The sequence below is a fragment of the Marmota monax genome, unplaced genomic scaffold, assembly GCF_021218885.2.
Source record: "Marmota monax isolate L192 unplaced genomic scaffold, Marmota_monax_Labrador192_F-V1.1 WCK01_AAM20220418_F8-fsc00120, whole genome shotgun sequence".
NCBI lineage: Eukaryota > Metazoa > Chordata > Mammalia > Rodentia > Sciuridae > Marmota > Marmota monax.
The window spans coordinates 1162742-1175046 of record NW_026694424.1 but is presented as its reverse complement, the minus strand read 5'-3'; the positions used below and the strand labels follow the sequence as shown (position 1 = coordinate 1175046).

The 12305-nt window shown below is 32.8% G+C and overlaps 1 protein-coding gene across 4 annotated transcripts in view; it reads left to right on the top strand.

Annotated features, from left to right (window-relative positions):
• The window catches only part of Ttc33 (tetratricopeptide repeat domain 33), a 50938-nt gene extending 38926 nt beyond the window's left edge, over window positions 1-12012 (top strand). For all 4 annotated transcript variants that reach the window (XM_046468264.2, XM_046468263.2, XM_046468266.1 and 1 more), the window contains exons 3-5: window positions 645-726; window positions 2072-2203; window positions 10097-12012. In XM_046468264.2, coding sequence (XP_046324220.1) covers window positions 645-726; window positions 2072-2203; window positions 10097-10450 — 568 coding nt within the window. In that variant the 3' untranslated portion in view covers window positions 10451-12012. The remainder of the gene's footprint in view (window positions 1-644; window positions 727-2071; window positions 2204-10096) is intronic.
• Window positions 12013-12305: the final 293 nt, after the last annotated feature.

Genomic DNA, 12305 nt, shown 5'->3' with positions numbered 1-12305 from the left:
ACTGGGTTTGAGCTGTTGGGTCCAGGAAGAGATGTTAATGGACAAAATAGCCTTAGAGCACAAGAGACCCATTAGGAAAACATCAGTGAAAATGTGGTAGTGGAGGTAATCTCCATGTTGTTTTAGTTCATTTCACCCATTTCTTATAAGCTTGCTGTGATGAGCAAAAACAGATATAGTTTCTTCCCTTTGTTCTTTCCTATAGACAAAGAAATTTAAAACTGAAGAATTTTTTACAAAATTACCTGGCAGATTCTTAAATCATCATCTCTCTCTGCTAGATTTCTATAGCAGGACCCAGTTGCAACTGGATTATAAATTTATCAGAAAATTTATATGCATCTAAAGGGAATATAAACACATGCCAACTATGAGTTTATGGTGGGGAGGGAATGAATCTGGTGGTGATTTCTCAACCCAGAAAATAAAAATCTTGGAGAAAAATTTTTAAGATCTCTTTTATTTGTGTCTTGCATTTTCTCTTTGCTGTCCTTTCCTTTCATCTCTTTATTTTTTCTGGATTTTGTAACATTATCAGTTCCAAAGCAGAGATATTTCTTTCCTAATATCTAATTTTTAAAATTTGTTCATCTATTCTTAAAGACATTAAAAATGTGATATTAATGTAACTTTAATAACTACAGATATCGGGAGGCAATTCAGAAGTGGGATGAAGCACTACAGTTAACCCCAAATGATGCTACCCTCTATGAGATGAAATCACAGGTAATAATTTGCAAAATTTCACTTTGATTGTGAAATTATGCTGTTTGTTTGGTGAGCAGTGATGAACCAAAATAGTGTTTCCTCCCATTTTTCTTTTACAAATATAATTTATTTAAAATTTTTATCATAATATTTATGGCTCTGCCATATAAATAAAATTAGAAATTTATTTGCCTTAACAATGAATGTAACTGTTATTTAACCTAATTATAAGATATCCATATACTTATATCTAATCAATTATATCTTTTAAAAAGTTACATTGTAGTGGAGCACCTATAGCTTATTTTTCTTCAAAATTAGGATGAATTGGGTTCTGCATGAAATTTCTCTAAAAATGGCTGAGGCCCTAGCAATGGTTAGATTAGATGCACCTTATTAATAGTTTAAAAGTTACAGTTGTCTTTAAAAATACATTTTTTAGTATTTTGTAGGAAAGTCTATAAAGAAAACCTCTGAGCACTCAAATTAGGCTATCCAAGCAACTTCAAAAGTCTCAGAACATTAACCACATTTTTGGTAGAGTTCATCCTTGATCTGGGTGCCTAATAAATGTTTTTCAGATAATGACGTCAAACATGAAACACATGCTTTATTAATTTGATTTTAGTTTATCCAGAAAAGCTTGAATAAATTATGTCCTGAAGCAAGTGCTATGAGGACCTTCATTTCTCGATCTTAAAATATTTATATAATAAGGCATAATTTAGGGCAAACTGTATGAAAACTTTAATTTGGAGCCTGATAATGATGCTGTCATAAAAAATGTTCTAAAAAGTTAATGCCCCCAACAATTATAGATAAAACCCAACCCTCTCTCATAGACTAAAAGTGGAGAAGACTTGAACTCCCTGATTTTTCTGGTTTTTATTGTTTGAAAAGCCCAGTTATGAGGATGTCTGTGGAGTGTCAAAATAATTTTCACATGAGGGAGATGTTCACTAGGGACAGGATGGCTGGTTGAACAAATTAATTTACCTCCTTGAACAGCAAAGCTTGGAGTTTTCTTAACAAACACATTGTAAATGGAATAAATAAAAGTGGAAATGGGAGTTCAAATAGATCTGAATTACCATGTCCAGAATAGGACCACTTGGTTTTGACCAGATAGACATAGAATTCAGTAGCTGGAAAGGGAGAGTTTTATTTTCTTGTTTTTTTAGGAGAGAAAAGATTAAATTTCTGATCTCAAATAGCAAAGGAGGGATAAAAACCACTGAAATGCTATGTTTACCAGATTAAAATATACTCAAGAAATGAAAATCTTCGTTTATTAATCAGTAGTTTATTAGTTTATATATATATTACTCACAGTTTTTCTCTTCTTCTTCCTTTTGGCTTATAGGTTCTGATGTCTCTTCATGAAATGTTCCCAGCAGTACATGCTGCAGAAATGGCTGTACAACGAAACCCACATTCATGGGAGTCTTGGCAAACTTTGGGGCGTGCTCAGCTTGGATTAGGAGAGATAGTCCTGGTAAGGATGTCAGAATCATTATAATTCTGAATTTTAAAGTTTATTTTGACATATTTTTGATCAACCAAACCTGAAGGCAAGTAGTCATTTCTCAAGTCTGTATAAAAAATAAATACAAAATCACCTCTTTAACGAAGAGCAGGAGAAGAAGATTAACATTTAACAGGGATGAGAGGTGGGAGGGAAAGGGAGAGAGAAGGGAAATTGCATGGTAATGGAAGGAGACCCTCAGGGTTATACAGTGGAGGAGGTAGAGAGAGAGGAGGGGAGGGGAGGGGAGAGGTGGGGAGGGGGGAGGGTGGAGGATGGGAAAGGCAGCGGAGCACAACAGACACTAGTATGGCAATATGTAAATCAATGGATGTGTAACTGATGTGATTCTACAATCTGTGTATGGGGTGAAGGTGGGAGTTCATAACCCACTTGAATCAAAGTGTGGAATATGATACGTCAAGAAATTTGTAATGTTTTGAACAACCCACAATAAAAAATTAAAAATAAAATAAATAAAATAAAAAAAAAATAAAAAAAATAAAAGCATTATTTTATAAACACAGATCAAAGCTATTACTGAATATCTTTTATGATTATTAGCACCAATTATATCAGGATAAGAGTATTTTTTAGCTATTTGGTATCATGAAAACTAAAAACAAAAATTTAACTTAAAACATTAGCATTTGGTTAACCATATTTAAACAGACAATAAGCAACTTCTGGCTTTGTTCTTTGGATCATTAGGTTTACTGCATTATAAAGTGATAACAGTGTTATCATGGAGATGAAGCCACTAATAGATTTTGTAGGGAAAAGAAGAATATGGGAGATAAATGATATTCAGATATTTAAACTGAAAAGTTGCTGGACTTAGGGGAAAGTGGGGAAGGGTAGAAACTTATGAAAATAAAATAGTCATTATGTGAAATTTACTATCAATGGTACTAAGTGCATCTCTTTTTTTTCCTTTATTGGCACATTATAATTATACATAATTGTACGATTATAACATATGTACACACAATAAAACAGTATAAATTTTTTTAGAAATCAAAAATTTAATGACAAATGCAAATACAACCAAATCAATAATAATATTAAATGTGAATAATTGAAAAAAAACTATCAAAAAAGAGGTTTTCAGACTGCAGTTTTTTTAAGCAATTTATTTATAATTTATTCATTGTTCAATATTTTTATTTATTTTATTTTTTTAAATTTGTTTTAATTAGTTAAACATGACAGTACAAAGATCTTGACATATCATATATTTGAATCAAATGGGGTATAATTTCTCATTTTTCTGAGTGTACAGGTTGCAGAATCACATTGGTCATGCAGTCACATATATACATACAGCAATAATAATGTCTATTTTATTCTGCTGTCCTTCCTTTCCCCCCTTCCCCTCCCCTCCCCTCCCCTCACTTCTCTTTACCCAATCTAATGTGACACACTTCTTTTTTTTTTCTTTTTCCTCACATTGTCATACACGTATTCTGTATAACGATGAGGGTCTCCTTCCATCTTCCGTGCAATTCCCCTTCTCCCTCCCGTTCCCTCCCACTTCTCTTCCCTATTTATTGATAATCTTCTTCTCATGCTCTTCCTCCCTAATCCATTTTGAGTCACCCCCTTATATCAGAGAAGACATTCGGCATTTGTTTTTTAGGGATTGGCTAACTTCACTTAGCATAATCTGCTCTAATGCCATCCATTTGCCTGCAAATGCCATGATCTTGTTATTTTTTAGTGCTGAGTAATATTCCATTGTGTATATATGCCACATTTTTTTTAATTCATTCATCCATTGAAGGGCATCTAGGTTGTTTCCACATTCTAGCTATTGTGAATTATGCTGCTGTAAACATTGATGTGGCTGTGTCCCTGTAGTATGCTGTTTTTAGGTCTTTTGGGTATAGTCTGAGAAGAGGAATAGCTGTATCAAATGGTGGTTACATTCCCAGCTTTAAAAGGAATCTCCTACTGCTTTCCAAATTGGCTGCACCAATTTGCAGTCCCACCAGCAATATATGAGTGTACCCTCCCCCCCCCCCCCATCCTTTAATTTCTTTCATTTGTCTGATTGCTCTGGCTAGTGCTTCCAGAACTATATTGAATACAAGTGGTGAGAGAGGGCATCCCTGTCTTGTTCCAGATTTTAGAAGGAATCCCTTCAATTTTTCTCCATTTAGAATGATGCTGGCCTGAGGCTTAGCGTAGATAGCTTTTACAATGTTGAGGTAAGTTCTTAAAACAGTATAATTTGATCAGTTTCATTCCCCAGTACTTCTGCTTTTCCTCCCCTCCCTCCCCGCCGCCCCATCCCCTTCTTCTATTCTATTGGTCTCCCTAAGTGCATCTCTTAACATGTCTGAACTGTACCTTGTTGGTAGCAAAGGCTAATAAAAATAACTAGGTAAGAATTGGCTGTGAAAACTATCTTCTTTTTATTTTTCAACAGTGTAATATCTGTAGAAGTGTTTGCAGATATAATAATGACAAATAACTCGTTTATCATTAACTGAATTAATGACTTTTTATGGTTTATTAGTCTTTTACATTTAAAAATAAAACAAATCTTAAAAGCTTTAAAGTATGGGCTCCTTGATAAATCCTGAATTTAATGTTACTAACAATGATTTTAATAAACTGTGGACGACTTAGATTTTTCTGGTACTCTTATAAGGATATTATTATTATTTTTTATTCACAGAAAAGTGTTTGTCAAATTCTCAGAAATAATAAGGATTTTTAATGAGAAAATAATTAGACAAAAGTAACTCGAAAGTGATAATCTCAAAGGACATCCAATGTTGATGAAAACCAGTTTAACAAAGTATCATTTTCTTTTCCTGTCATTTAGCATTATCATTTCTCTCTCTCTTTTTTTTTTTTTCACCTGAAGACTTAAATCATTCCGGAGTTGGCACAAAAGAAATTCAGGTTTTTTTTTTTCCTAATAGAGCAGTGGAGGTCAGGGGACCTATCATAAAATGCTATTTTTTTTCATATCCTTTTTATTAAAAACTTAAAAATCATTGTCTATTTCACTTATTGTTTTTGGTAATGGAAAAAAAATCTCTAGAACATAGTGCTTAGCAATAATTGTTTTTTATAGGGAAAATGTAGTTCAGTAAGAAAAAAGCTAATAAAAATGAAGTTATTTAATATTTGAAGTTTTTTGAATAAGAGTACCATATGTTCACCTGTTTTGCTTTTTGCCCCCCTATAAATAGATCCTGTCGTGAGGTTTTGGAGAAATTGAAAGTGTTATCTCCCTTCCCCATTTTTATTTATTTATTTATTTATTTATTTTTTGATTTGCAACCTGTGTCAATTTTATTGGAATATTCGCAGATTTGAAAATTAGGGACTTACTGGGTTAAGGGTGAAGGAAGCTCAGGGGAATGCTAGGCTGTGGGAGAAAGCATATCAGGAGCTGAAGAAAGTTTTGTATGGTAGGAGCCATGAGAGAAAAGCTGAGCAGATCAATCTTACAATGTCAGCAGGGCAAGACCATGGAGCACAGCCATGCAGAGGAGAGACAGACTCCGAAGAATGCTAAGGATCCATTCCCCATTTAAATGTAATTGTTTAGGGCTCTAACTTGGAAAAATCTCAATTTGTAATTTTTATATAGATTTAAGCTGTTCTTTTAAAAGTCTGGAATGGTTAAATGTTAAAGGATTTTATTCAGACTGTCATAAGGAAGGGACTTTATGAAAAATATTTTTGAAAGCAATCTGAAATTCCTAACATCTGACCGTCCTTACTGCTGTATTACCTTTAAGGACAAAAACATAAGAAAACACATGAATAAAAATTAAAAGTTACTTAAGATTAAATGTCAAGAGTTGGGTATATCTCCATGAATAATTATTTAGGTTTTCTGAGAGTTGGGTGTCTAGACTGGAAAATACTTAGGAAATGTAGAGAGGTGAGAGGCAATGATATGGGGGGGTGGGAGAGAGAGAGAGAGAGAAAAGGTAGGATTGGACTTCATTATAGTCCTAGTTTAAGAAAAGGAAGGATGAATTAATGAGAAAGCTGAAGAGAATCATTCTGTGTAAAGGAATGGAGTTGTGGAGAAAGGAATATATAAGATTATTTATCCTGGAGAAGTTGGAATGGAAAGTAGATTAGGAAAAGCAAGAAATACCAGGAGGTGTACCAGTGCTGGGAAGCATGATTGGATTAGCTTCTCATGGTCCTTAGCCTTCAGTGTGGAACTAGTTTTGAGGTCTCCAATTTCAGTCTCTCATAACTCATTTTTAGCTTTTGATTTTTCTTCATGCCAATATATGATTTATTTATTTATTTACTAATGTTTTCTCTGTTGTCCAAGTTTTATTTTACTAATGGTTTTAATATTTTGTGTAAGCAAACTTCTAGTGAAAGTTTCTAGTTCCCCTCTTGTAATTATCATTATAATGGGGTTGTATGAGATAATTTCCAAAAGGAAGATATTGAAGTGTTTAAAAATTTTACTTGTGCGAGAGAGAGAGAGAGAGAGAGAGAGAGAGAGAGGGAGAGAGAGAAGATTCTTAATGGAAAAAAATGAAGGAATTGTCTCTACTGATTTGGTCAAAATAGTTGAATAAAGTGAATAGCCACTGGGGGGAAAAATTTTTACTTGTGCATTTTTAGTTAAATTAATTACTGTTGATTTTGAGTTTGGCTGCATTATATTTTCTGATATTAAATAGCAGAGTCAAATTTGAATTACAGCCTTTTATAAGTGTTATATTGGGACACTTAAGGTAAGAGTTGAGAAATCAAGAAGGAATTTTGCTTCAAAAAATAAAATTTAAGAGTTTTATTAATTTTTGGTATGTTTAAGTGATATCATAAGATCTATCATCAAAATTTTAAGTCTGTAATACAGAATTGTTAACTATTGGTATGATCTTCTACAGAAGGTGTTTACAATTTATCTCTTTAGCTGTCACCAATAACCATTCTGTTTGTTGATTCTGTTAATTTGACTGTTTTAGATCTCATTCAAATGGAATTATACAATATTTGTCCTTTTATAACTAACTTGTTTTGCTTAGCATGATGTCATCAGGGTTCCATCCATGTGGTTTTATATTGCAGAGTTTACTGCAGCCTTTTGTAAGGCTGAGCAATGACCTATATATACACCAAATTTTCTTATCCATTCATCTGTTGACAGGCAGTTAGGTTGCTTCCATATTGGCTATTAGAAGTAGTGCTGCAGAGAAATGAGAGTGCTACTCTGGAATTTGATTTGCTAGTGTTTTGTTGAGGATGTTTGCATCTTATTTTTATGAGGTATATTGGCCTGTAGTTTTCTTAGGTTGTCTCTGTTTGCCTTTGCTATTATGGTAAGGCAGGCCTCATAAAACAAGTTTGCCAGCGTTCACTCTTGCTCAGTTTTTATCATAACTTTGAGAAGAACTGGCATTAATTCTTCTTTAAAGAATTATCAATTCAGTCTCTGTACTAGTTATAGGTATGTTAAGACTTGGTACTTCTTCACAGTTCAGTCTTGGTAAGTTATATATTTTTAGGAATTTTACTCATTTTTTCTAAGTTATGCAGTTGTTGGCATGTAATTATTCATAGTAGTTTCTTATGATCCTTTGTATTTCTGTGGCATCAGTTTCAGTATTTCCTCTTTAATTTTTCATTTTTGAGTCTTTTTTCATAGCAAATCTAGCTAAAAGTTTTAAGCTTTTTTCCATTTTACTCAGTATATTTATTTTTATAACCATCCCTGTTCATACTATTTTTGCTGCTCTAATAACTAATTGATAGGGAAGGATTTACAGTTACCATAAAATGAGTTTACAAGTGTTTATTCTTGCTCAATTTTTGTTATAACTTGAGAATAATTGGCATAATTCTTCTTTAAAGAATTGTTGATTCTTTTTTAAATTATTTTCTATTTGTTGTATAGTTCTGTTTTCTGTCTTTCCTCTCTTGCTACTTTCTTTGTATTTTGATGTTTTTGTGTTGCTATGCTTTGATTCCTTTTTCTTTTTGGGGGTTGGGTACTGGGGATTGAACTCAGGGGCACTCTACCACTGAGCCACATCCCCAGCCCTGATTTATATTTTATTTAGAGACAGGGTCTCACTGGGTTGCTTAGTACCTCGCTTTTTGCTGAGGCTTTCTTTGAACTCGCCATACTCCTATCTCAGCCTCTCAAGCTGCTGGGATTACAGGCATGTGCCACCACCTGGCTGATTCCTTTTTCTTTTTAGTAATTTATGCAAGTATTTTCTTCGTAATTGTCATGAGGCACATATAAAATATCTTATAACTTTATCTTAGTTTTTTAAGTTTAGTCACATAAAAAATTAACAGCATTATTTCCTTCCATGGTTTGTGTTGTTGTACAAATCAATCTATTTATATTATGCAATTTTAATACTTTTATCTTTTCACTTTTATAATAGAATTCAGTGGATTGCCTCCCATTATTATAGTATTATAATATTCTGTATATATTTATGTATTCACATTTACCAGCAAATTTTATACTTTCTTAAGCTGTTGTGTTTCATTTTAACTTGAACTTCCTGTAGCATTTCACATAAGGTAGACTAGTGGTGATGAACTCCCTTTGCTTTTGTTTGCTTCAGAAAGATTTTATCTCTCTGTTTTCAAAGGGCAGTTTTTCCAGATATAGTATTCTTGGTTGGCTTTTTTCCCCTTGCTTTTTGTTTTTTTGTTCAACACTTTACCACCTTCTGGCCTGAAAGTTTTCTGTTAAGAAATATTCTGATAGTCTTATTGGAGTTACGTGTGTGTGTGTGTGTGTGTGTGTGTGTATCCAGTTGTTTTCCTCTTGCTGCTTTCAAAGGTTTCTCTTTTGTTTTTGATCATTGACAGTGTGATTATGTCTTTTGTGGATTTCTTTCTGTTTAATAATATTCAAGGATCCCTTGGGGTTCCTCAGATCTGAATGTTTAATCTCCTTTTCCAGATTTGAAAAATTTTCAGTCACTGTTCTTTGACTAAGTTTTATAGTCTTTCCTCTGTTCTGTCTACTCCTTCTTGGACTCCTAGAATGTACATATTAGTCCACTTGATGGTGTCTCATAGATCCCTTAAGCTTTCCTCACATGTTTCTTTCTCCCTCTCTTACCCCCCCCTTCTCCCACCCTCTTTCATTTCTCTGACTTCATAATTATAGTAACCGAGTTCACTGGTCCTTTCTTTTGCTTGTTCTAGTCTGATGTTGAACCCCTCTGGTTATTTTTTCAATGTTATTTCTAGTTATTTTAGAATCAATGATTTCTGTTTGGTACTTTTTAATATTTTTTATTTCTTAACATCTGTTGCTTATTTCTTAAATTTTTTTATCAGCAAAATGTGATATATCTATTTACTGAACCATTATTTAGCGGTAACAATAAATGAAATATTGACTGACACATGGTACATCATGTATGGACTTTGAAAACAATATGCTAAGTGAAATAAACCAGAATAGTGCCTAGAACATAGCAACCACTCAGTAAATGTTAGCATTACCAAGATCTAAGCTCTTGGCTCTAATAGTATATATTTCTGATATCTTTCTGATTGTGGGTTAGCCTAGGAAATTTCCCTTTGTATATTTGGTGGTCTATAAAGGTCAAACAATATATTTGCTTTGTCTTGAACTTTTGTACCTCTGTTTTACTGGTGTTTAGTCCATCAGCATTGTACCAGTTACTTTCTTTCATACTCTGTGATTTTTTTCTACTGTAATCACCCAGTGGTTAGAACAAAGCCCCAGTTTCTCTCCTTAATGTTCTCATACATTAAAATAATGCATTATGTATGTGTAGGTGTCAATCAGTATACCTACACTCTCAGAGATATATACTGAATTTTAGAAACAAAATAAATGAAAAACTTTCACCTGTTTTTTCCCAGGCAATTCGAAGTTTTCAGGTAGCCCTTCATATCTATCCAATGAACCCTGAACTATGGAAAGAAGACCTTTCTTGGGCAAGAACACTTCAGGAGCAGCAGAAAGTAGCACAGAGGATTAAGAAAAGTGAAGCACCATCTGAAGGAACACATTTTTCACCAAAGTCAATTCCTGACTATGACTTTGAAAGCGATGAGATTGTTGCTGTTTGTGCAGCTATTGCTGAAAAACAGAAGACAGTTTCAGCAAATAAAACAATGGTTATTGTGTCAGCTTCTGGGACTGTTGAGACTGTAACTGAGAAGGAGGATGGTGCTACCCCACCAGATGGCTCTGTTTTTATCAAAGCCCGATGAAGCAATATGCAGAAAGGAGTTATTTGAATCTTTTTGATTGCAACTTAAGTTTAGACATTAGGGACATTTACTCTGGAGAAAGAAGGCAGAACTACTGTTTGTATAATAAGTTTTTCAGATGAATATAAAAACTAAATGGTAGAATTATAGTGTTTGGACTATGCCTTGATAAGTTACAATTTATGCTTCTTAAAATTAGAATTCTGAGTGAAATATGTTTTGATTGATAAACTTAGTTTGTTTAAAATCTGAATGAATACATTCTTAAGGATTCAACTTGAGAAGTGTATTCTTGAATAGTGACTAACTTGGTGGCCATTGTTTTTAAAATGTTGACTTATTGACTTTTGTTTTATGATAAAGGCAGTGTGTGATTTCTTCCCCTCCTAGAGATATGCTGCTTGTTACCCTTCACTCTTCCATTTTTCCTGCTTCACTAAAGTAAGTCTTCACAAAGCTTGAATATTTTTGACATTCATTTTGATTCAAAATTATCATTTGGTAATATGTGAAATTTTTGAAAGTTTGTCTGAAAATGTGTGCAAATGTGTACATTCTGAACATTTTCTTGATGCTTTTAATTCAGATTTGTACTTCTGTTTTGACTTTAAAGTTCTATCAGTGGCATTTGTGTTCTTAGATGTGTGAAATACTGATATATGTCAAAATGATGGTTTTATTATTTTCATTGTTATGGTTACAGATGTGTCATAACAGATTGTGCTCCAAAATTATCACAATCAAAACCCAAATTTCTTTTCCTTGTTTTTAGATGCTTAAAAAGCCCTGAGAATATTTGTTGGTTGCGATGATTTAGAATTACTTTTCCAAATATCTTTTGGAACTATTCAGTGAAATGAAAAACAATTAAAATTTAAATATGTACCATATCTTTCTAAAAATAAAGCAGTAGGGATATTGTTAAAATGCCAGTGAATGAACAAGTTAAGCAAAAAATACATAGACACTGGAATGTGATTTATGGTATAATCTCATGAATGTGAGGATGTATTAAAGAAGTTGTTTGTTGAAAGAACACATTTGTAAATCAGTACTATCATTGTTAATATGATTATTTTTATACTGTATATTGCCGTACAACCCTATAGGACTGTTGGGAACTGTTATTGTGATACTCAGGAAGATATTATTGGCATAAAATTAATTTTATCTTTTAGAGATGAGAGTTAGCTACTTTTTGTGTGATCTTACCTAACACTGTTGGAGCATGTGAATAATGGTCTACATTTTTGTGAGAATTCCATTTTTAAAATTTTTGTTCTAGTAGAAGAAAGCCTATTTTCTTTTTCAGAGTTAGAGAAATCAACACTTGCCTTAAAAAGTATTATAGTTTTCCTCTAGGTTATATCATCAAAAAGCCCTGGTTAAAGAGATGAGTTTTAGAATGATAAAAATATTACTTATTTTATTTTGTTTAATAAGGAATATTCTCAAAGGGAGGTGGGTACTAGAGAAGTGATTTGTCAACATTTGGTATGTTGTTTTGTGCAATGGATATTTGTTTATTGTGAAATATGTGAATAAATAGTTTTTTTCCTGTATTTTGAAGATTTCCCCATTTTATGTTGTTAGCTTTTGAAAAATTTGATTGATTTTACTTAACTTCTTATGTGAAAGTAATGTATAGTAAGCATCTTGCATGTTTCCTCATACATGAAGTGCTCAGTAAATGCTAGCTATTTCTATGAAAAATTTGCATTTGTTTGGAGATACTTAACCTGTCTCCTCTGATTTTAAGAAAGAACTCCATGATCTTTCCTTATCTGAAAGTGAGAAGTCACTACTTTCAATTTTTTAGGACAGGTGGTTATTAATTGGAAATTGTTCTTAGCAC